This window comes from Rhineura floridana, chromosome 2 (genome assembly GCF_030035675.1).
Source record: "Rhineura floridana isolate rRhiFlo1 chromosome 2, rRhiFlo1.hap2, whole genome shotgun sequence".
NCBI lineage: Eukaryota > Metazoa > Chordata > Lepidosauria > Squamata > Rhineuridae > Rhineura > Rhineura floridana.
The window spans coordinates 91,190,232-91,215,761 of record NC_084481.1 but is presented as its reverse complement, the minus strand read 5'-3'; the positions used below and the strand labels follow the sequence as shown (position 1 = coordinate 91,215,761).

At 46.1% G+C, this 25,530-nt stretch overlaps 1 protein-coding gene across 3 annotated transcripts in view; it reads right to left on the bottom strand.

Moving 5' to 3' along the window:
* Window positions 1-726: 726 nt before the first annotated feature.
* Window positions 727-25,530, bottom strand: part of LOC133378201 (intermediate filament protein ON3-like) — a 29,719-nt gene continuing 4,915 nt past the window's right edge. The window contains exons 2-9 of one of the 3 annotated variants that reach the window (XM_061612983.1): window positions 21,606-21,814; window positions 21,255-21,315; window positions 19,131-19,226; window positions 18,712-18,876; window positions 17,756-17,881; window positions 16,263-16,483; window positions 14,430-14,479; window positions 727-1,198 (exon numbers count right to left, since the gene is read on the bottom strand). In XM_061612983.1, the coding sequence (XP_061468967.1) occupies window positions 1,035-1,198; window positions 14,430-14,479; window positions 16,263-16,483; window positions 17,756-17,881; window positions 18,712-18,876; window positions 19,131-19,226; window positions 21,255-21,315; window positions 21,606-21,814 (1,092 nt within the window). In that variant the 3' untranslated portion in view covers window positions 727-1,034. Of the gene's footprint in view, window positions 1,199-7,631; window positions 7,858-14,429; window positions 14,480-16,262; window positions 16,484-17,755; window positions 17,882-18,711; window positions 18,877-19,130; window positions 19,227-21,254; window positions 21,316-21,605; window positions 21,815-25,530 lie in introns of those variants that run through there. The other 2 variants (XM_061612984.1, XM_061612985.1) reach the window with 2 other exon arrangements.

Sequence of the window (25,530 nt, the reverse complement as noted above, 5' to 3'; positions counted from 1 at the left end):
ATTGAATGTTATGCACTTCTCCACCAGCTCCTCTCTTTTCATTTATGTATTCAGCCATGGTGTTTGAGTTCACTCACTCTTTGCCACACACTCTTTGCCAGTCACTCTCACAAGAAATCTTGTTTTGTTATTTCTGTTTGCCACACCACTGTTCTGGATTCTCTAGTATTCGTATCTGGATTCTCTGTTGTTCGTATCCCACCGCTACTGCCACCACGTGTGATGCCCTTCCCTGGCTCTCCCTGTCAGGTTCCTACCTGCTCGTGGTTACTGCCTGTCTCTAGGCACCACCAGGGACTCCACCAGTCCGGACTGTCCTTTATTTTATTTTTCCTCTCCCCGCTCTAGCACAGATCTCAACAGATCCCCCTGCTAGGCAACCACCAGTCACATCCTAATACTAGTATTCCCAGAGACGCTGAATACTGGTATTGTTATTCTCTTCACTGCTGCCACCATTTGTTACAGTTCCCCTTCAGCCTTGGTCATTACCTTACCCTCCCTTCTGGTCTGTGAAACCCCAGCCAAGGATCGGGCCTTTGGTAAACCAAATTAAGTATTTATTAAAGATAACAAAGCTAACAAGATTAACAAGATTTCTTCTTAAGGCACATAAGCATATGGTTTTACTCAATACTAATCCGAACTCCACCCCCCTCCTTCTTCACTCTCTCCTGGCAAACAACTCTCTCAAACCCCACCAAGCAACCCACTCTTTCTCTTCTCCCCCCAGATTCCACTCTCACTCTTCCTTTTATACGTTCAGCCATTTTAAACACCCAGCCTATCATCTAGCATTCTACTGCCCATTCACTCCCCCTCCTCTTTCACTCCACTTACCATGTATCTTTTAAACAACCAACACTTACCATATATACATTAATATAGGAACATCACAGTCCCAGCTCGCATTCTTGCGTGGTATTCGATTTATGAGACCTTTGGGGGGGGGAATGAAAGGTACAAGGACAACTTGAATCCAGAATGTGCCTGGGCGGGTGTGTGCAAATACGCAGAGTCACAAAGCTGCCACGTCACCCCAGGAGAAGTTGGTTCTGTAAGAAGGGGGTGCTCCCCATTAAACTCTCAGCTTTCCTGCCATTCTTTACAAAAGAAGCAAGTAGTAGCAGCTCCTCAATACCCCCCTTTCCGTTCTGTAGGAATAAGTGGAATTGCCAGCCGTGTGTATCTCCAGAAACTGCAATATGCATAAAGGCAGAAAAGCGTACAGTCAGTTTTGCGAAATATCGCAAACACAAGCAAACAAAGACACAGGAATTATTGGCATATAAGTGGTTTGCTAGAGCGTCTCGGGCGCCTGCAACCATAGAGACTGGTTGTCTACTTTCCTAGACATGACACGTCATTACTTGCTTGCAGTTCCATGAGAAAAAAGTGGAATTGCCAGGTGTGTTTACCCCCAGAAAATTTGATATGGAAAAAGGCAAAACCACATATATTCGGTTTAGCGATATATCACAAATACAAGCAAACAACAATACTGTACTGGAAGAAATATCATATAAGTGGTTTGCTAGAGCATCTCGGGCGCTCGCAACCATAGAGACTGGTCGTCTACCTTCCTAGACATGACACGTTGTTACTTGCTTGCAGTTCCATGAGAAAAAAATGGAATTGCCAGGCATGTTTACCCCCAGAAAATTTAATATGCAAAAAGGCAAAACCACATACATTTGGTTTAGCGATATATCGCAAATGCAAGCAAACAATACAGCAATTATTGTCAGATAAGTGGTTTGCAGTTCTCTTTTATCAGAGGGAACACTTCAAAGTGGAGAAAGAGGAAAGGATATTTAGCAGCTCTAACCTCATTCGCCCTGCATGCCTTCCTATTACAAATTGTTCCTGGAGAATATGTCCAGCGTGTGTGTGTGTGCGCAAAAGGGGGGAAGGGAGGCCCTGCACTCAGCACCACCACCAGCAGCCCCCAAGAATCGAGGGATCCAGTAGCCACGTGGGGTTCCCTAGCTAGGATAGGCTGCTGGGCGCTGGGTGGGAGGGGGTGCGAGGGGGGAGATGGATATCCCCCTCCCCCAAGCCCTCGCTTGTGAACAATGTTGCCATAATGGAAGAAAATGTAGCCGCCCCTGCCACCTCCCTCTGCACTGAGCTCGCTACATCGCGGCGCTTCCTATCCCGAAGTTTCACCGGTGCAGCTGCTGTGAAGTAGCCTCCTCCACCACCACCCCTGCATGAGCCAAGGAAGCTCAGCATGGCTTCAGCGCTGCTGGGGCTCCTGCTGTTCCTGGGCTCCGGGGTGTCACACGACACTGTCTAGGTGCCCGTTGGGCTCTGGCTGCCCTCAACTGCACAAGGCAGAAATTTAATAGCTGTAAGTGGAGCTGTACAAGAACCAAAAACTCGGTCAACTCCATTACAGCCACTACTACCAAACCAACAGGAAATTCAAACTTTTGCGCTCTTACGTTCAAGCACATGTGCGTTATTGTGCTTTGGTGCAAAGGGGGAGAGGAGCATACATCATATTTTGCGGACCAATTGGCTGACAGGGGGTGGTGTTTCAGGCAGAGCTGGGAAAAAGCAAAAAGAATGTAAGGGTCTTCCCGCTGCGTGTGTGGGCGCAAAAAAGCATATTTTTCAGATCGGAAAAGAGCGAATTTTCAGGCAAAGTGGGGACTGTCAGATGACAAAGCGTATATGGAAAACGTGGATTATCGTGGTCAGTTTGGATGAGCCCTAACTAACTAAGTTGGAGGTGCAATGCCCAGACTTGGGTATTGCCCTCATGGCTCAGGAGAGAGAACAAAGACAAAGATGTCTCCTCTCTCCTCGAAGGAGAAGACAAAAGAAGGAAGGACAGATAAGCTTCCCTGAGCATATCAGTCTACAACGGAAGGAAGTTAGGTAGAGAAGAGCACAGGTAAAGGTAGACAAGCCTAGCCATCTGGAGGACCCTAACTCTATCTTCCCTTTGGAATACAAACAAAAGAACAGGAGCAAACAGGAGTTGCTCTTGCCCCACTTCAAACAGCTGGACTACAGTCCCCATCAACCCTGATTATTGGCCGTGATGGCTGGAACTGATGGGAGTTGGAGTTCAACAACATCTAGAGGGCCACAGGTTCCCACCAGCGTTAGCGAGGATCAGTGCTAGAAACAGACACCCTTAAGCCAACTCTCTACTGCTGTCAATTAGAAGCAGGGAGCAGGTAGACTGCTCCAGATGACTCTAGAGGTGGTCCAAACTACACGTTACAGAGGAAAGCAAATATGCTAGGCTCACTGGCTTTTGTCTTAACTGATGGGAAATTGTGGTCCAATTTTAAAAAACATGGAGGATCTAGTAGACAATGAATGGCACCAGGACTCAGGGCTCCTGAGACGTTACAGTTGTGTTGGGAAGGGAATAGGGGGTCTGAGGGGGTTAAGGTCTCAGAGACAGGCCTCATAAGAAGAGCCACACTGGATCTGACCAAGGCCCATCTGGTCCAGCATCCTGTTCTCACAATAGCCAACCAGATGCCTATGGGAAGCTTGCAAGTAGACCTGAGTGCTCCTCGGGTTTCCTGCACCATAGCTCCATGGTAGAGCATCAGTTTAGCATGCATAATGTCCCAGGTTCAATCCTTGGCATCTGAGGTGGTGCCAGGGGTGTAGTCGTCCAGGGTCTCGGAGGGTCTAAGACCCCTTACTTTTTGGGGAGCAGGGTCCCAGCAGGGTCCCTGTGTCTCCAGCATCCTGTGAGGCAATCAGCATGAAAGGGGAGTATGTTAACCACTGAGAAGAGTCTTCTAAGATGCCTCCTTGCCCTTTCCTGAGTTAAATGAATGAGTCAGTACTGAGAAGACCATTCTCAATAGCTAACACTCTCCCCTTTCATGGTTATTGGCTCCTAGGGATGTCTGTTGTTATGGTACTAACAAGGATCTCATTTTCAACCCAGCAGCAAAAAAAGGAGGGTGTGTGGCTGTGACTAACGTGAAGGGACCCTGCACTTCTGAATTTGCTGCTACGCTGCTGGGTGGTGCTGAGAATCTCCCATCTGAAATCCTGGAGAGCTGCTGCCAGTCAGTGCAAACAATACTGAGCTTAATGGGACCAATGGTCTGACTCAATATAAGGCAGCTTCCCATGTTCCTATCCCTCTTGGGATAGGGATTTAAATTCTTCTCAGCATGCTCCCTTAAATCAGCATAAAGAGCAACTCTCCTTCTCATCCCCAGTACTGGGGGACAATAGTGGAGGGTTGTGCAGGTTTGGGTACCAAGACCTATGAACTACATCCCTGCTCAAGTTGTTTTTCACTCCATCATAGAATTATTCAATCTATGTAGCTTTAATGCTCTGCTAAATTCTCTTCAGGACATAAAAGTGGCAAAGCTTCTACTCAGAAAAAAATTAGTTCCAAGCAATTTATCTTTTGTACACAGGCTACCTCCCTTCTTGAATGCATCTGATCTTTCCAAATGTAGACTACCATTGTGCTTCTCCCCTATGAACGTCATCCCATCTCGGTTCTCTAGAAGGCCTACGTTATGCCATATTCCAGTCTCCAAAAGTACCACCTTGCCTTTTAAGGACAAACAATGACTTTTGTTTCTTAAACAAAACCCAAAGGGTTGGATTCCCTCACCCCTTCCTAGCATGAAACAGGAGGGAGGGAGTGGCTAGCAATGCCAAATATCCAGGATTAGCCTGGACAAGACAGGAATTCAGCATTGTCCAATATCCAAGAAAGAGCCATCAACCCAACTGTAAAATGTCCAGTACACCCTGTCGTGTCTTGCAGACTCTTAATTCTTTCTTCGCTGTCAGGAGTGCCATAAGGGTCCATCCCCTGATCTGCTTTGCTCTGCCTACCTCCGTTGGGGTTAGGAAAGGGCTAGACAGATAGGAAAGCATTGTTTGTAATCAGCAGCAACCTTCTCAGGGAAAAGGTGGAGGAACCCATGGCCCTCCTGAGGTGGCTGAACACTCCGATCAGACCCAGCCAGCATAGCCATTGGTCAAGGATGAATGAAGTGGTCATCCAGCAACATCTGGTTAATAATATCTGGAGGGCCACAGGTTCCTCACACCTGCCTTAACTGGTTTACTATGGAATGTGCTATCATAGGCAATATTCCACAACAGACTAGGGTTATGCCCTTAAAGTGCCTTTTTTGTCTTTCGCCTTCAGACAATGATCAGGGATGGTGGGAGTTGTAGTCCAGCAACATCTGGAGGGCAATAAGTCCCCCACCCTTGCACTAAGGGCATATTTACACCACAAGCTTAAAATCAGGGGCAAGGAATCTGGCTGTTCAGATATTGCTGGACTACAACTCCCACCATCTCTAATCATTGGCCATGCTGATGGGGATGATGGGAGTTGAAGTCCAGTAACAGCTGAAAGACCATAGGTTCCCCACCCCTGGTTAAAATGGTTTTAACAGCCATTCTCTCCCCCAATAAACTCTGGGATCTGTAGTTCTGTGTAAGGTGGTCTAGGGAGGTGTAACAGAATTCCTAGCAACCCCACCAGACCACAAGTCCAATTTTCTCTTGGTGGGAAACCATGAGACTTAAAGCAAACTGGTATGAAGCCAATATAAGTGGGTAGTATAGAAATGCATGAACAACTTCTAGTTTGGAAGTGATCTTACTGAAGACAAATGGTGTCTTATTATCCAAGAGCAGGCAATCCTAGCTGGTCTGAATCAAAGAAAGTTGCCTCCTCCCAGTACTCTCTACTTTGACTGGCACCCCCTGTCTGGGTGCTCTAGGAGAAGTCATTACTATCTGATGTTTTTAGCTGGAGATGCCAGGGACTGAACCTGGGCCATTCAGCATGCAAAGCAGGTGTTCTGCCACTGAGCTGTAGTTCCTCAGCAGCACCATAAATCAGTGGGAGAGACCCATAACTAGGTTGTTGCTGGTGATGTGTTGGAGAGTATATCATTGAAATATAGCAAAATGCCCTTCATTATGTTGGGAGGGGGCAGCAGGTGGATAAACAGGGGCCTGCACATTGTAGTGAACAGAGTGTGTGTGCATGTGTGTGTGTGCACACACAGTTTGTCTCTATGCAAATTGCATATCCCAAAGCTTTCTCTCAGTACTGGCAGCCAGAACCACCCAGAATCAGAAGTCAAGAGGCAGAGCTTGCTGCCCTCACTGCAATGGTGACCCCCCCCCAACAAGTGCAGCAATGTACTCTCCCCCCAAGAAGTGAATAGCACTTCTTCATTTACATAGGGAAAAGTGCATGGGTGTACCCAGGAACATTTTTTGGAAGGAGGCTAATCCCACCATTGTAACTCCAGTTTTTTTATGGGAAAGACAGGTTTGGCTGCTATCCTAAAAGCCTTTCTGACTACATCAGTTTACCTCACTGATAGGAAACCTAGTTCTCAGCAGATGTAGCTGAACTACACCTCCCATGAGCCCCAGCCAGCATGGCCACTGTTCAGGGATTCTGGGAGTTATAGTCCAACTACATCTGGAGGGATACAGGTTCCTCACCCTGGCTTTATTTCATCCCATAGAACATATGTGGCCAAACTACATCTCCCATTATCATCCCTGGCCATTGGCCATGCTTGCTGTGGCTGATGGGAGTTGCAGTTCAGCATCATCTGGAGGGCCACAGGTTCTCCACACTGACCTTAAGACTCCTCTTGAGTTGTTTCTTGGTCAAAATAATGCAAGGCTAGTTGTTTCTTCTACCAGAGGTCATATGCCAGCAATGGATGGGTGAATGGCAGAACCAGAGCCAAGAGTTAGCAAGGCTACTCCTCCTCCAGTGGGCTGCTGGGGGAGGGACAGATTGCTCTTGCCAGAGATGAACTGGTTACTTGCAGAGGACTTCCCCCCCTTCTTTCTCCCATGCTGGCTCCTCTTCCTCATGATCTCTCCCTCCCTTGGGCTTCTTCCCCACCCACCCACATGACATTAGGCTGAGGGCTACATACACCCTTCTGGCTGCAAGATGCCCAGCCCTGTGCTAGAGCATGGCAACTGACAGAACCTATCTATGCTCTAGCACAGAACTGGCTCTTGTATATGCTGGTGTTTGAACTACTGTAAAATGGATACTGCCACATGGTAAGTAGCTACCTTCCTAGCATATGCTCCAATCCCCTCCACCCAGGGGGAATCCCATCTTCTTAACTTGCAATCTCCATCCCTCCTACTGCCTTAAGAATTTGCGTGCTTGGCCCAGGTCTTTGTACACATTATCTAGGGAGGTCAAAACCTCCTGTTTCAGTGTAAGCACAGACAATAAACCTATGACGCACAAGCACAAAAAGAAGACAGCATCAGGAGATTAGGAATGAAATGCCTGGAGCTGCTCTCAGGACTCATGGAAGAAACTTGGCGCTGCCGAGACATTTCTGGGAATTCCACTAACAAATGTCAGACCAGGGATGGGGAACCTGTGGCTCTCCAGATATTGCTGGACCACAACTCCCATCATCCTTGAACAATGGCCATGCTGGCTGGGGCTGATGGGGTTGTTCTTCAGCAACAACTGATTCCCCACCCCTTTGTTAAAGGAATGTGTCACACCGGCTACCTGTGATGGCTTGGATATACCCTCTGTATGGGCAGTAAAGAAAACAATGATACATAGAAGGCTTTAAAACAAGCATTTATTTTTAAGCACTTGAGCCTGATTGCCCCGTTGGCTTGTTCTGCCACAGCTACTTCTCTGAGAAGTGACTGGCCTCAGCAAGGATCTTCCCATCCTTGGTCTCAATGGTTTTGATCAGCACAGGCCTCTTCAGTGAGCTGCTGTTGGTAAAGGGAGTCCCAGCAGCGCCGTTGTGGGAGGATAGCACCATCCCTTGTGTCAGGAGCCCAGCTGCATAAGCAATGGATGGGTTTAGAAATCTGGGTCAAAATATGAAAGAAGGATAGCTATAAGCAAGAGACTCCTGATTGGCTCCCCATAGTGATTTGAGAAAGAAGAGGCAACTAAAAACGCCATTCAAGCAAGGTCCACAACCAGAAGGCCAACTAGCCATTTCCACTAAGAAAGTAATCTACATGAATTTGGGGAAAGAGAGAGAGAGAGACCCAAAGACACAGAACCATATATGAGAGGAAGATATTTCACGCTAGTGGAGACGGATCAAGGATACCCAATCCGAGGTACTTCAAAGGGTCTTGAACAGGGATGGAATTCTAAGATGAAGGATGTAGGTTTACAGATGAAAAGAGACACCCAATAAATCACATTAAATTGTGATTCCTTGTTGGCCATTTAATGTTAAGCACCCAGTTCAAGAGGCATGGATCCACCCTTTAAAATATCTAGGTCACCTGTGCCGTCACTCCACTCCTGGAACGCCATCTCTGCTTTTTTAGTGTGTGATCTTCTTCTGTCAGGGGCAGGGCAGGGAAGCGAGTGCTTACTCAAGCCAAGAAAGTGAAAAGGGGCAGGGGAACTGAATTTCAGTGACTCCCTATTCCATCACAGAGGGTTTGTTTATGGGATGGCGGTTGCAGTAACTTAGAGAATGATGTGGACTGTGGATAGTATTCAGTGCTGGTCCTACTGAGAGTAAACCTGTTAAAGTTAATAGACATGACTAACTTAGGTTCATTAATTTCAATGAGTCAATTCTGAGTAGAACTTAAGTGAATACAACCCTATAATCTTGGCTTAATATTGTATTTTATATTGTTGAGACCTGCCCTGGGACCTTTTCATAAGGGTGGGTAATAAATTATATTTCTGGGACTTAACCTTCTCGGGTAACTACTTTCACAAATGAAGAGGTAGCAAAAGACACTAACAAGAACAGCCCTAGGTTTCATCTATGGATCAGTTGGCTGGAAACACACAGCTATGGGCAGGAAGATATGTGGACCCACCACAGGGTAATGCCCACATTTCCCAATGGTTCTATACTGGGCAAATTTCCCATGCAGATTTTGAATGAGAAATCTAACCTTCAAAATTTGAGCATTTCTGGAATTTTAAATGTTTAACTCAAGATTCAAAATTCACATGTTTATCAACTTGTTGGCATCTTTTAACTGTTTTGATATTGGCAGGTTTCAAATATGAAATCTCAAAAGGTATCAGCTATCAAATGCTAATCACCATTGCATGTTAGCTATCATATTCTGTCAGATACTAAATACCACTGCATATCACATATTAAATATTAAATACAATTGTATGTCAGCGATCAAATATATGAGACCCAATGGTGTAATGGTTAGAGTGTTGGACTATGACCTGGAAGACTGGGGTTCAAATCCCTACTCAGCCATGAAGATCGCTGGGTGACCTTGGGCCAGTCACTGTTTCTCAGCCTAATTTACCTTGCAGGATTGATGTGAGAATAAAATAGAGAAGGGAGAACCAAGTACGCCACCTTGAGTTCCATACAGGCATAGAGATATAATAATAAGTAAATAACAGCTGCAGCACTGGGGGACTGGAGAAGACCTGCCCTGGGAGTGAGTATCTGAGCATCTGGGTGCTTGCTTGCTCGCTCCTCTGGGTTGCTGTCTCTTGAGACAGCTGAAGTCCCTGGTAAATGCTGCAAGGACTGGGACCCCCAGCCTGACCCTGGCTCCAGAAAGAGGCTGCAGTTAATCTTGCAGCCTCTTGCATCAGCTCCTGGCTGGGTCAGGGGGCATAAAAGCCCGGCTGCCCTTGGAGAACCCTTTAGGGAGTCCCAAGGGCAAGGGTGCTACCCGCTGCTTTTTTTTTTAACCAATCTAGAGGAGATTGGTAGTGGGGAGGGAGTATGGAACATGTATAGTTCCTGCACAGGGTGAGAGCCTGTGCAGTGAACTGAACGATAGGAGAAAGTCACCAGAAGCCTTCAGAGTGAGAGTCTGTAACTGGCAGAAGGCTGGCCCTCCCTGGGTGTGAGACAGGAGGGGGAGTAGATGTGCCCTGGGTGAAAAAGTTTGTATGGGTATGACTGTTCCCAGTTCTCGCAGAGGCCTACGGGGATAATTCGCTCCGGCAGGTTTTGTTGGTGGACTTGTGTTGGGTCCATATCAGGTGTTTAGGAGGAGTCTTAGTAAGGAGGGACATGGGTGATGCCACCTCAATTTCAGTGATCATGGGTAGAGGGAAGTATAGCCATGGGGATGTGGTGAATTGCCATAGAAGACGAGGGCAACACTATTTATGCCTTGTTCCTCCCACTCCTCTCATGGATGGGTTCCTCGTTGCTCATCTGCTGTGCCCACTGGCTTGTGTGTGTTGTTGTTTAACGCCAGGTCAGTACATAATAAGACCACTCTCATCCATGATTTGATTGTGGATGAAGGTGCCGATTTGGTGTGCATTACTGAGACCTGGGTGGGTGAGCTGGGAGGAGTTGATCTGACCCAGCTTTGCCCACCTGGATACTCGGTGCAACACCAGCACAGGCTGTAGGGACAGGGGGGAGGAGTTGCTGTGGTCCACAGAACTTCCATCTGTCACCAAGAAACCACTCTGCCTTGGAGCTGGCTGTGAGGGTCTGCACCTGGTGTTGGGCCAAGGACTAGGGTTGCTGCTGGTGTACCATCCACCCTGCTGCCCTGCAGCTTCTCTGACTGAGCTGGTGGAAGCCATCTCAGCTGGTGTATTGAAGGAGCCCAGAATCATAGTCCTGGGTGATTTCCATATTCATGCTGAGGCTGCCTCTAGTGTTCCGGCTTGGGATTTCATGGCCTCCATGATGACCATGGGGCTGTCTCAAGTTGTCACCAGCCCGACGCATAGGCGGGGCACACCCTCGACTTGGTTTTTGCTCCGGATGGAGGAAGGGGTGATCTGGAGATGGGGGGTGGTGGATGTCACCCCATTGTCATGGTCAGACCACTTCCTGGGGACTTATGGCTCCAATCCTCCCCTGCAGGGTGGTAGACAAATTAAAATGGTCCACCCTCAGAGACTAATGGGATGCACAGGATTCCTGACTGCCGTGGGGGAGTTCCCAGTAGATACAGCAGGTGACCCTGTTGAAGCCCTTGTCACGCCGTGGAACAGCGAGGTGCGTCAGGCTCTTGACACAGTTACCCCTAAGTGCCCTCTCTGGCATTGTGGAGCCCGGTTTGCACCTTGGTACACCAGTGAGCTAAGGGCAATGAAACAGGCTGGATGACAGGTAGAACACAAGTGGCAAAAGTCGTGCTGTGATCAGGCACACATAAAAAATCATAACTGTGCCTACTCTGCGGTGGTGAGGGCAGTGAAGAAGGCCCACTTCTCTGACACCATTGCATTCTCAAGTAGCCATCCAGTGGAGCTTTTCTCTAGTGTCATGGGTCTGTTGACATCAACTCCAGGAAATGGAGTTTTTGACCATTTGGAGGCCCACTGTGAATTGTTTGCAAGGCATTTTGAGGGTAAAGTTGCTCGCCTCCGTAGCAATCTTGATGCCCCATTCACATCTACTGTAGTCCCCTGTGAGGTGTCCAGTGCAACGTCTGCTACAACTTCTTGGGATCAGTTTCAGTTGATGCGGCCTGATGACGTGGACAAGGTGCTTGTGACGATGCAGCCAGCAATGTGTCCTCTCAACCCTTGCCCTTCTTGGTTTATTAAAGCTTGCCTAGGGGGTTCGACCAAGTGGATCCAGAGTGTGATCAACTCATAGTCGCGCGAGGGAGTAGTTCCAGCCACCCTGAAAGAGGAAGTGATGCAACCGGTCCTGAAAAAGCCCACCCTGGACCCATTAGTTTGCGACAACTACTGACCAGTCGCAAATAACCCGTTCTTAGGGAAGGTGATTGAGAGGGTTGTGGTGCAGCAATTGCAAGTACTCTTCGATGAAACAGATTACCTTGACCTTTCCAATCTCATTCAGGCCTGGTTATGGGACTGAATCAGCCTTGGTTGCCTTGATGGATGACCTTTATCAGGAGAAGGACAGGGGGAGTGCGACCCTGTTATTCTTACTTGATCTCTCAGTAGCTTTTGATACCATTGACCATGGTATCCTTCTGGGCCGACTTGGTGAGATGGGTATTGGAGGCACTGCTTTACAGTGGTTCCGATCCTATCTCCAGGGTCATTTTCAGAAGATAGCATTGGACGATTGTCTTTCGGCCCCCTGGCAGTTGTGCTGTGCAGTGCCACAGGGTACCATTTTGTCCCCCATGCTGTTTAACATCCATATGAAGCCCTTGGGAACGGTCATCAGGAGATTTGGGGTGACAATACCCAGCTCTATTTCTGTGTAACATCTGAATCAGGAGACACCATGCAAGCCCTGGACTGCTGCCTAGACTCGGTGGTGGGCTGGATGAGGGCCAATAAACTGAGTCTGAATCCTAGCAAGATGGAGATGCTGTGGGTTGGTGATTCCTGAGTTCAGATAATTAGTCAGATGCCTGCTTTGGATGGGGTCGTACTCCCTCTGAAAGAGCAGGTCTATAGTCTGAGGGTGCTCCTCAATTCATCTTTGTCACTAGAGGCCCAGGTGACCTCAGTGATTAGGATTGTCTTTTACCAGCTTCAGCTGGAAAGACAGCTGTGGTCATTTCTGGACCAGGATAGGCTTGTCCACGTACTGGTAACCTCTTGGCTCGATTACTGTAATGTGCTCTATGTGGGGCTACCCTTGAGGTTGGTCCGGAAGCTGCAGTTGGTGCAAAATGCAGTGGCAAGACCACTCACTGGGGCAGGGTATCTCCAACATGTCACCCCATGCTGAAAGAATTGCACTGGCTACCTATTAGCTAGTGGGCTAAGTTCAAGGTTCTAGTTTTGGTGTACAAAGCCCTATACAGCTTGGGACCAGGATACCTGAAAGCAGGGCCGGTCCCAAAGGGCAGCCAGATCGGGCCCTGGCCGAGGGCCCCTGGAGCCACAGAGGCCCCTGAGGATCCTCTTGATAGGGTGGGGGAGGAGAACTGCTCCTTTTCCACAATCCACGGCAGAGTAGCTGCCGCGGATCACAGAGAGGGAGCTTCTTCAGCCCGCCCGTTCTCTGCCTCCACCTACCCGGCTCTCCTGTCTTTTGTGGCTGAATGGGCTGTGCACGCAGGATTGCCATTAACCAAGATGGCGGCCAAGGTTTCTCTAAGGGGCTGAAGCAGTTGATGGCAGCTATTTGCGCGCTTAGCAGCCCACGCAACTGCAAAAGACAGAAGAGATGGAGCCAGTGAACAGAGAGGCAGAAGAAGCTCCCTCCCTGCGAGAGACAGGTAGGTGCACGTGCATGCACATGTATGTATGTGTGTGTGTTCGCATGCGTGCGCCAGGGCCCAGGACCAGCTGGTGACCATGTGTCCTGGCATGTCTGGCGCCGGCCCTGCCTGAAAGACCATCTTATCCATTATATACTCAATCAATCACTGCACTGTGCAGCTGAAGGCCTCCTGCCATCTTATCAGGTTTGTTCTGCACAACATAGGAAACAGACCTTTAGCGTTGTGGCACCTACCCTTTGGAATTCCCTCCCCTTAAATATTAGACAGGCGCCATCTCTGTTATCTTTTTGGCACCTACTGAAGACTTTCGTCTTTCAACAAGCCTTTTAAGTTGAGACCTTATCCCAGTCTGCGTCTGTGTTGGAATTGCTTTTTAATATGTTTTTAAACCTTTTCTTTCTTTCTTTTTAAAAAAGATGTATTTAAAGCTTTTTTTAAAATGTTTTTAAAGATGCTTTGTTTTAATATATTTTAAAGTCTGCTTTTATGATGTTTTAAAGTGTTTTAGTGCTTTTGTTTGCCGCCCTGGGCTCCTGCTGGGAGGAAGGGTGGGATATAAATCAAATAATAAATAAATAACATAACATAACCTGGTGGTTTTCTAGCTGAGTTTTGGGAAACAATGTGTTTCCTTTGAAATGTATTAGGGATTGCTCAATGAGATGTTCAATAATGGTGGATCAGCACCTCTCAAAAAATCAACTGGCTCACCATGACTGATATTCCTCTGCAATGTATAGCCACAGTTGTTCTAAGGCACATTCTCAACTCCCAATAGCTGACTGTATACCTCAGAACATACCCCAAAGGGTCCTCTGCAAGGATGCCAAAACAGACACACCTGACAGAAAGTGTTCCCTTTCAAATGCTAAATATCACTGCACATCAACGATCAAGAACTGTAATCTGTATCAGACTGACAGATATCAAATATTAAAATTAAATGTCATCAAGCATCCAACGCACATATCAAATATTCAACAAATATTTGAAAAATGCAGAGATATATGACATCAACATTAACAAAGGAGAAGTTTGAGGGAAACGTTTGAGACCCACGTTGTTTCAGCTCTTGTCAGGACATGCTTAAATGCATGGCAGGGAGAAGGAGGAAACTAGAAAGGCCCATAGGGCGAAGCCACAATGTTATCAGAAGCATCCAGAGGACAACAGGATAGTTTGATGGAGTTACCAAATGATTCAATTTCATGAGCACCCATTTTTACCATGTGCTTGGAGCAGCTCGATCTGTTACTATTCTAAGGAACCAGAGCAGGAAAGGTACTCACCTAGTTTGTCAATAGCGTTGTACTGATAACTTGGAGCCTGGCCAACCATCCTGAGAGAAGGGGAGGGAAAAGCATGTTGTGTAGTAGGGATGGTTCAAGGGCCTGATCCAGCCTTCCTCGGCATTTTTCTCACACCCCCCACAACTCGTTGATTTTGGTGGTGGCAGCAGCAAATATTGTAAAGAAAGTAGACAGTGGTGGGATAGGTGGAGCACAGCACCCCATGGAGATACAAATTGCTCCCTCCCTGATCATCAGATTGCTCCCCCAACCACCTGTCAAAGTTGGCCCTTATGGGTGGGACACACACATCCCCTCTGCTCATCAAATGAGCGATCTGATGATCAGGGAGTGAGCAATTTGCATCTCCATGAGGAGATACTGCCCAAGTAAGATTGAACTCCCCGCCCATCAGTTGATGCGCAGGGAGTTCAATTCTGCTTTCTGCAGGTTTCAGGCACACCAGCCAATTCCCAGCAGGAACTGGTTCGCATACCTGAACCCAGTTGGATTTGGTGGTGGTGGTTTCAGTCCTGATTACCGCAGGGTTCGAGCACACACCAGACATTTTCCCCATGGGAACTGGTTAGCATGCCTAAACCAAGCAGAATTGAACTCCCCACCCACCAGCTGATGCACGGGAAATTCAGTCCTGCTTTCTCCAGCTGTGTTTCCACCTGCCTGATACCTGTTGTCATATATGATGTTAGGTGTGGGGCAGGTGGGCAAGGTTTCAGGTTTTGGCCTGGAGGACCAAGTTTGCCCATGGGCTAGAGCCTCCCCACCTCCTCTTTACGACCTGTGATGCAAAGTAACATTCCTCAAGTACAATTTTTCACTAACTGTCATTCTCAAAGAACATTAAAACAACAACCCTGCTCCTTTTAGGGAGGGGGCAAAACTTAGTTGTAGAATACACTGTTTGCATGCAAAAGGTCCTAAGTTCCTGTAGGAGTGGAAAAAAAGACTCCTGTCTGAAACCCTGGAGGGCCACTGGCAGTCCGAGGAGACAACATGGAGCTAAACTGACCAATAGCCTGACTTGGTATAAGGCAGCTTCCTCTGCTCCTAATACATTCACATTGTCTCAACCCTAGCCAATAGCCAGCAGCCTTAAGACTTTTTACAGCCAAATATGATAATCAAAATCCATACTGTTGCCTGGATTTAATTCTTCCTCTTCTTTTTTGGCTAATTTTGTTCTTTTGTGAGTTCAAGCCCTTTGGGAGTGTCTTGCCACTCTACTCTCTGCAGTGTCCTCTTTCCCATTCAGGCACTTCCTTGTCTCTCTCTTGTAATTGTTCCATTCATATACCTGCAATCTAACACATGAAGGGCCACAGCCCAGTGGCAAAGCATCTGCCTTGCATGCAGAAGGTCCCAGGTTCAATCCCCGGTATCTGCAGGTATGGCTGGGAGAGGCTCCTGCCCAAAACCCTGGAGAACTGCTGCCGGTCAGTGTAGAGAATACTGACCTCAATGAACCATTGGTCTAACTCTGTATAAGACAGCTTCCAATGTGATAGTATAGGAACATCTTTCTGATGGTAAAGGAGCAGATTTTCCCAGCAGTTGCTTCTCCCAGTTTCCCTAGACCAGCTTTTCCCAACCGTTGGGTCCCCAGATGTTGCTGGACTACAATTCCCATTATTCCTGACCATTGGCCATACTGGTTGGGGCTGATAGGAGTTGTAGTCCAACAGCATCTGGGGACCCAAAGGTTGGGAAAAGCTGCCCTAGAAGATGTCCATGTATAGAGCAACTGATTCACCAAAAAAACCCCCACCACCAACATCGATGCATGGCGAGTTCAACCAGTCAGACCTTCCTTACCGATTCTCTTCTCCTTCCAGCAGTTTCCGATAAGTGGCAATTTCTATGTCAAGGGCCAGCTTGATGTTCATCAGCTCTTGGTATTCCCGCACCTTGCCAGCCATGTCATGCTTGGCCCGCCTCAACGCCTCCTCCAGGTCTTGGATGGTGGCCTTAGCATTCTGCACCGCTTGTTCCCCTTGCTCTTCAGCCAGCGCCACTGCATTCTCCAGGCTGGCTCTCTGGATGGGAGGAGAGAGGAGCTGTGAGCTGGCATTTTCATCTCCACCTCTCTGATAGGAAGCTACATGGTGGAAAGCCCACAGTAGCAAATAGGAGGTAGCTGGGCCCTGTAGGCAAGGCCTGCCTCTTGCTGCGGTGTGATGGGAAAACACCCTTCCTGTTTTTGAGATACAGAATTGGCTGTGAATGCTTGTTCTCCTTTCCACAACTGCCAGCTTGAATAGCAAAAGAGAAGTCCAAGAAAGCTTTGGGGAAAATGAATCTTTCCCCCTGTTCCTCAATTGTGGGACACAGGGCACTTGCAGATAACCGGTTTATTGAGCATTCATCTTGATTTGTTTGCAGGGAGGTCAGACAATGTTGCCTGTTTAATTAACATTCATTCCAATTTGTTTGTGGGGAGGTTAGATGGCGTTGCATCTATCCCACATTTTCCAGTGCATTTTCCCACCACTTTCCTTATTGCAGAAAACCAGATCTTTGGGGGAAGTGGGATTGTTGTGCAATACCTCCTAATCAACTGGAACTGCGCAACCTGAATTTGCCAGTATGTGATAGAATCCCGCTGAAAAACACAGACAGCCTGGAAGTGCCCATAATTTCTCAGCTCTTCTAATATAAGGAAGTTGCTAAGCCACTTCCAGAATGTTGCTATTTTGTGGGTGGGATTCAATCACATGCTGGCAAATTCAGGTCATGAGATTACAGTGGAAGATTTGGCAATAAACCCACTAAAATTGGACTTTTTGCCCTGGAAAATGTGGAATAAAAATTGATTCCCCATAAACAAATGAGAATGAATGCTCAATAAAGAGGTGATGTCATCTAACCTCCCTGCAAACTTGGTGCAAACAAATCAGGATGAATGCTCAACAAAAGAGACATCTGGAAGCAACCTAAGTCACCCATCAAGAAAAAGCAGTGTTTGGGTTGAAGACCTTTGGAAGCAGCTGAAGGCCTTCTGGACCACTGGTCCCACTTAGCTAGCAGTGTACGTTGAGTGGAGATGTGGAGTAGCTCCTTGAAGCCTGCCCCCCACAAGAACAAATCACCCTTTCACTTCCTCCTGCAGTTAATGCATGTCTTTATGGAAAATGAGGGCACTTGCAGAGTTAGATTACAAACCACCTCTGAAATGCGATCAAAGAATGATTGGGATGGTTCAGGAAGGAAAGGTGGAGTATGTAGAATGGTTTGTGGGTTCACTCTGACTTCCCCATTATTGTACATTCCCAACCTTCATCTTGCTTTTCCATCCAGAGACAACTCACCTGATTCTTCAAGGCCTCAATTTCCCCATTAACACGCTGGGCATAGCGTGTCAGCTCAGCGATCTGCCCCTTGATGTTTTTCAACTCCTCACGGTGCTTCTGGGACTGCCTCGCCATGTCATCAAACTGGAAGGACAAGGAGAAGGATCAGGAGGTTTTAGTCAACATGACAGTGTACAAGATGCATGCAAGTTTCATGACAAAGAATGCCAGTGTTTTGAGCAGTGAAGTTGTCAGACACATTAGGGAGGAGATGGTCCGCTGGAGGCCCATGAGCTATTACTTGGCCCCCAAAGGGCCTCCCAAATTTTTAATAAAAATGTGGTAAAAGATACATGTTAGGAAAGCCAGTCAATTCTCTTTAAAAAATCACTTAGAACAACACTTTTGTATTGATATATAAATTGAATGAAACTTATATATTGAAATATAAATGGAATGAAACAGATCTGGCACTGTTAGCATTAAATTTTCATTTTTGAGCATTCAATATAATATATTGTTTCTTTCATATGGAGAAAATAAGCAAAATGTTTGGGTTTTAATTGTGATCAGACATTAGGAGAGAGGAATGTTGCCCAGAAAATATTGATACCGTACATAAGAACATTGTTACTGAATTTTCAGTGGCCTTCTAATTTGGTAAATAGTTTTCTTGATCCCACTGAACTGCAGAGCAATACTAGATTGCTTTCCTCTATTTCCAGCGTCTGTCCTGTCTTTCTGGAACAGAAAGTTAAGCTACCCGTTTTAAATCTAGCTCCAGCTAAAGTTAGCAGATTAGAATTTTCAGTTTTATAACCCAAAGACTAATATCAGAGAAGGAGCAAAATGGAATACCTGCTGCTACCAGCATCTGAGTATGCCCTTGTGCCTCTGTATGTGTGCATGCACTTTCACATATGTGGAATGCACTGCCATGATATAACTGCAGGGTGATGGAAATGTACCCTCACCTTGTTCTTGCACCATTGTTCAGCCTCATCACGGCTCTTGGCTGCCATGGCCTGATACTGTTCCTTCACCTCATCAATTATATGCTTCATCTCCAATTCCCGGTTATTGTCCATCTCCACTGTGACCATTGCATTTTGGATCTGAGGTTGCAACTCTCGGATCTCCTGGATGTGGCAGGGAAAGAGAGAGAGAGAATAACACCTAAATTGTAGATGAAGTTAGGATTACAGGTCATCCCAGATGGGAAACTTAATAATGGAGCAGAATCCAGGCCCTTCTTACACCAAATCCTTGCACCACCTCTTCTTCTCTCAGTGATCTTTCTAGGGGCCACCAACTCCAAGATGGGACAACAATCCCTCCCTGTTCCACTCACCCTCCCAACACATCCACATCTCTTCTCCCATTTGTCACCCACCTCTTCAAAGAGCTGCTTGATGTATTTGATTTCATTAGAGATGCTCTCTAGCTTGGACTCAACATCCACTTTCTGCAAGTAGATGTCATCCAGGTCCTGTCACAGGAGAGAAGTAGTCAGCAGACCCCATGCTAGGGTCAGAACAGGATTCTCTATACAACACCTTAATATATTGGGCACTGTTGAGGTTTCTGGTTCATTGTTTTAGTGCATCCAGCCCCTGAAAGCCCACAATACTCGGGCATTTTCGTGGCTACATGACTGTTGGACTGTTGCTAACTATCCTTCATTCCCCAGCTTCCATCTGACCATTGACGCTGCTACAAGTGAAGAGACCAGACTCATGATTGTGAGTAGCTGCAATAGTACATATACTTGAACTGATGTGTTCCCTCTCTCCCCACCATTCTACCTTTTACCTTTGTTCTCCTGCCTTTTCTAAATAAACTTCTTAAACTTGGCTGCTGGGGTCATTCATGCATTTCTGCCAAACTCAATGGGATAATGTCCCTCTCATGTGCTTAGACCATTTGGATCACACCACATGTCTGCATAAGGCAGAGAAAAGCAAGCTATTTTGGGACAGGTATGTGGTATGCTCTGTCTGCTTCCCCTCAGAAGTATTTCCCTTGGACCCCAGGTTTCACTACCACCTGGGGTTAGAGCAGTGGTTTCCAAATGTTTCCCCCCCCCACAGATGACTTGAAAATTGCTGAGGGTCTTGGGAGACCAATTTTGTACCAATTGTAATGCACTATGCTAGATGCTGTATGATTTTTAAGTGTATTTCTGCCAACACACTCCTGTCCACCTGAACGAAGCTTCTGGACCAATGGTTATCCACACACCACAGTTTGGGAACTTTTGGGTTAGACATAAGGAAAGTGTGGCGGCTGTCTACCTGAGAGCCTCTTGCACAGTTGACTGGCAATTGTGAAAGCAAGAGGAGGGGCAGCTTCACTATTGGAAGCACTGAGAAAGATGACTCAAGAAGCCTGACAATCCAGACTGTGTGGAGCATGCGTACCTTATCTTTTCCATGGGCAAACATGCATGGTCTGGAGGCAAGCTTGTTTCAACAGCTTGCAGTGGAGGTTCTCTCCATTCCAGAGACAGACAGGGAGTAAACTCAGGTACCTGTCCAGCCACCAGAGGTGCTGGACAGGAAGAGAGGAGGAGAAAGGTAAGCAGGAGAAGTAAGGTAGTTGATGATGAAGCAACAATAGAAGACTGGGACCATCTTAGACCTCTACAGTAGGAGGGATGCTGGATTAATATGCTGTTTCAGGGGTAGCCAGCATGATTCCTCTCAGATGTTGTTGGACTACGACTCCCATCATCCCTGACCATTGGCTTTCACAACATGTATAGGGCACTATGTTGGCCACTGCCATAGATTGTCTAACCTGCTACCAAACACAGTCTTCGGAGGATGAATCAGTCACCCCAGGAGGATCTTGAGCAGTCATGGTCCCCTGGAACCAGTGCTAAGGATCTCCTTGAGGGGCCCTCTGAGGGGATACCAGTTGAAGAACTCTTGGAACTCTCAGAGGAGGAGGTGGAGTCAACCCCCAGTCCTCAAGAACGCTGATGCCAAAAGGTCTAGGTCAAACACCAATGACATAGCATGTGTCTGCCGACCTATAGCTATTGCATTCCTTGTAAGAGGTCTCCTAATAAGTAATCAATCCCTGAAACTCCTTCAATACCAGCTGCTATAGTAAAGGTGTAGCCTAGGACACCAGAGTATGTGAGATCTCCCTCTTGAGCCTGCTGGTTGCTGCAAACAACACAGATCTCTGGCTTCAGTACCCCTGTTGTGCTGTAACTTGCCTGAATTGCCTGCGATAATGACCTTGGACCTGACCTTACCTCTGGGTCATGGATTGGACCTAGACTGATTCTGTGCTTGACCTTGGCTTGCTTGGACTATGCTGCAGCTGCAACTCTGCCCTTATTGGTAAGTGTTTTGCTAAGAGACTTGTATCTCCTGAGAATGGGATGCTAGCCACTGGAGTGTTGTTGCAGAGGAGAGGGAAACTGCTGTGGACTGATTCCTGGTAGGAACCCTAAGCCCTACCAGTTCTTCTTGGCATCAGTACTGTTTTTGCTTTTGGGACCCACCTTCTTGGTCACCACAAATTCATTCTCAAGTTGGTTACGGCGGTTGATTTCATCTTCATACCTACAGGTCAGAGAGAAAATGAGAATGAGGAAAATGTTCTCTGTGAGGTGCAGTGGAGAACCCCTTCCAAATAGCCTGATGGACAAATAGGGTGATCAGGCTGAACATCTACATAGTGTTTCCCAACCCTCTCCACTCCACACAACCCTCTCCAGTCTCCACAGCATCTGTAGCTCATCTTCCAAGCATCTGCTTGTCACTTCTCATCTTGCTGTGCATGTAACATCTCAGCTTGTACTCACCACACCATCAAGTATGATGTTTAACATGTCTACCCCTTGCAAACCCACCTGCTCTTCAGTTCCTCCAGAAGGGCCTGCATGTGGTCCAGCTCATTTTGCAACTTCATCTTTTCCTGGTTCAGTGCATCAATTTGCTGCTTAAGGGGTTGGCTGTGGGCTGTCATGATGCGCCCCACATTAGATTTGTACTGGTCTTTGCCTTTCAGAAGCTTCAGCTGAGTCTCCAGCACTTTGTTCTGTTGCTCTAATGTTCGCACCTTGAAGGATGGATAAATAATAAGATAAAGTTGGCACTAGGGCAGGGAGAAAGCCTTGAAAGATTTGTTCAGGGTGCACGATCCCACCACACCCTCATACAGTTCAGGGGCCATTTGGACAGGCAAGACTTCTGTTTGGCTATTTGTGCATGATCTCTAAAGTCCACTATGTACATAATCAAACCCTTGGGGTTTAATGCTTGGATTTTCAGATGCTCAGTGCTTTCCTATCACCACCTGGAATGAACAAAATCTTTGGAATTCATCATACAAGAAAAAAAAACCCTTGTATGCAATATTAACAGGGGTGGCATATGCTGGATTTTCCTAGTGAGGTCCCTATCTGCAGGTTGCTGTTGCCCTTCTCTCTCCACCAGAGCAAACAGAGTAGAGAAAGAATGCAAGGCAAAAAGAGATGCCACCCTAGTCAGTCTCATCTTACAGAGTTAGTCTTAAGAGGTTTTCACACCCAAGTGAAAAATCCAGTTGCTTGCTCCATCCTGATCTAGAGCTCTCATTTTACACAAACGAAAGGAGACTTGGGAGAAGGAAGTGGCTTCCCCTCCTGGCATTTGCCATCACTGGAAATGACTATTATCCATAACTTCATGCTGCAATAGCCTTGTGGTCACATGTACATAAACAAGAATTGATAGAACAAAGTGGAAACTGCAAGAAAGTGTTGCAGTGTGGAGCGCTCAAGTTCACTGCTCTAGTTAGTTAGCTGTGTCCTCCTTTGCTATACCCCAGGTATGGGGAACCTTTGGCTATCCAGATGTTGCTGAACTACAATTCCCATCATTGTTGGCTATTGGCTATGCTTGCAAGGACTAATGGGACTGTAGTTCAAAGGCCAAAGGTTCGCCACTCCTGCTATAGCTCATTCCATTCCTTCTCCCACTCACCCCACAGTCGGTCAGCATTCCTTGGCCACAAAGCACACTCAGTCATCACTGGGTTGTTTTGGGGTTTCCCCTCAATATTTTTTTTCTAAACTCTTTTTTGTACTCTTGCAAACCTCAGGCTTTCCCTGAGTTTGCTGCTATTTCTTTCATCTGTGTGTGTGGTGCCTTTTTGGCCACAAAGGCAACAACACTCATGCCTGAACACTGGAAAGGAAGGAATGATGGCATCAGTATTCTAAATGAGAAAGTTTCAGTGACTACATTGCTTGTTATTGCACAGACAGTTGAGAATAGATTTTTTGTTTCTCCCCCTTGCCCCACACTTCCCAAATCTGGAATTGGGGAAAGATGTGTTATTCTTTGCAGTCCCCCCCTCACTTAGAAGTAGAAAACTTTGGGGAAGATCAGGAGTCTTGTGATAGGAGCAAGATCACTGTGCATCCTTTCTCTCTGAACCAAAATGTTATACTGGAGGAGGGGATATGGAGAGTTGGTTAACTGAAGCAGTGGTTGTTCTGTAGTGAAAACTTTCATGGAAATAAAGAACTAGCATTTGACATATTCATCCACCAGGGGGCACAAGGCATCTATTTCATTGTTCTGTAAATTTCATTAAATAATGGCCCAATCCTACCTCTGTCTTGCATCGGATATACTTTTAATAAAACAAGCAACCTATTAGCCATAGATGAGGATTCCAAGCACCCATCCAAAGGGGTCACTTTTACAGGTATGGTAATAGCTAGGGATATTTCAGAAGCAGCTTTTAAAGGCTGCTTTGTACCTTCAACGTTTCTGCATTGATTGGCATGGTGGATTTTGAGGGAATCCCATGTGTAGTGCATCACAGGTAATGATTCCTCATGTATGTAGATTGCTGCATGCATCAACTGGCTAGAGATTCCTAGCACAAGTGCACCATGTGTGTAGGATGCTCAGAGGCTAAGGAGGCTAGGCTGCCTGCATCTTTAATAGTTGGCAATTACAGCTCGTTATGGAGGGGTGAGAAATTTTCTCTTCTGCACAATGCAACATTTACATCTTTGACTCCTCTGTAGGAATTTTGTGACATATAAAGCACCCCTCACAGGTGAGCTGATCTCCTAACAGCATTACCTGGAATAAACTTGTGAAATGTTTCTTCAGATGGAGTGTGTGTCTTGAGAAGCTGCATGCATAAGAGGAACCAGCACTATGATAATATGAGAACAAACCATGTGTTTTGGTACATTGACTAAAAAGCACTCAAGTCAATCCTCATTGTGCTGGTTATGAGTGCACAGTGTGTGATTAATAATATAGTGACACTCAACTTCTGTGAGTTTATATGATCTGCAGAATCAAATGATAAAGCTTTTCCTTTAGAGAGGCATTATAGAATGCTCCTCCACAAAATAATTTCTTGCACATAGAAAAATTAGCATGACTGCAGTTATATTCAAGCAGAGGTGTTTGGTTTTTATGGGGGAAGCATTCAAATATTCATTAGGCCATCAGCTGCATCCGAGGTGAAGTCTTTTACTATAATTCTATTGGCTGTATAAAGTAGCCTTGTTACTTGTTGACATCACTAGATGAACACTGAGAAGTTGACTCCGAATGCAATTTAAAAAAATTGCTCACACAAATTGTATAGTTGCATGAGCAATGCAATGTGGGAACTGCAAACTCATCATGTGAGATTACAGCTCCTCTTCTGAAAAAGAAAAGTCTGCATAATGTATAGAAGCTGTACAAGGAATAGAACTAAGTTAGAGCACAAGTGTTTTCAAGGGGATGGAGCAATCTCCCTACGGGGGGGGGGTGTCACTCCATCATGAGGTGAAAGTTTGTTATTTGAGTTGATCTAGTTATTCCTGTTGGATATTGGAGGTATGTGAATTATGAAATTCACTAACTTTTAAAAAATGGTGTGTCTTAGAACTGGTTTGTATTTTCAAAATAAAATGTTTTGTTTTCAAAGAAAGCATTTTATTGGATTGGAAAGAACCCCCGCCCCCAACACAAATGCACAACTGAGGCTGAAGTCCTGTACCTGAAAGTAAGCTTTGCTAAATTCAACGGGACTTCTGTGTAGGTATTATAGAATTGCACTGTAAATTACTGAATGTTTCTGGAGGAAATCCACATTGGATTCAAACAATCTGTAACATGTGCATGAAAAAAGTCTTTTGTGCAGTTCTCTTAGACCACACCTTAGGAAACTTTAGCAATTTGATCATATTGATTTTGAGATTCACATTCATTTTAAAACCTGCACTTCTACATTCTACAGTTCACAATGACATCAGATCTTGTTTTACTTCCGGGTCCCAGAATAAAGACCTCAAGCTTCTGTTTAAGCAAACCAATTATTTACAGCTAGGCAGATTGAACAGTGTGATTAAGATGAAGAAAAATCTCCCCTCCTTGATCTTGGTTTTGGGAAGTTGGGGAAACTCTGCTACAGATTACATCACCAGACAACACGTTCCGAGTTTATAATCATTAACATAGGATAGTCTAGCATTTGCTTAATAAAAATAGTGAAGGGATTAGGGATGGAAGGATCTATCATTTGGGGTTCTCTCAGTTTCTTATTTTTCTAATCTTAAATTTGGTTCTCACATTTCTGCAGCAATTATGCTGTACACCGCCCTGGGAGCTTATTGCTATAGGGCGGTCTAAAAATGTAATAAAATAAATAAAATAATAAATAAATTTCTGCAGCAATTAGTGATTTTTTAAACCCTCATGAAAATTCTTCAGCATTTTGGGACTTCCGGGAAGGGTGACTTCGCTTGTGCCTGCTTTTGAGACGGGCTCCCGCCT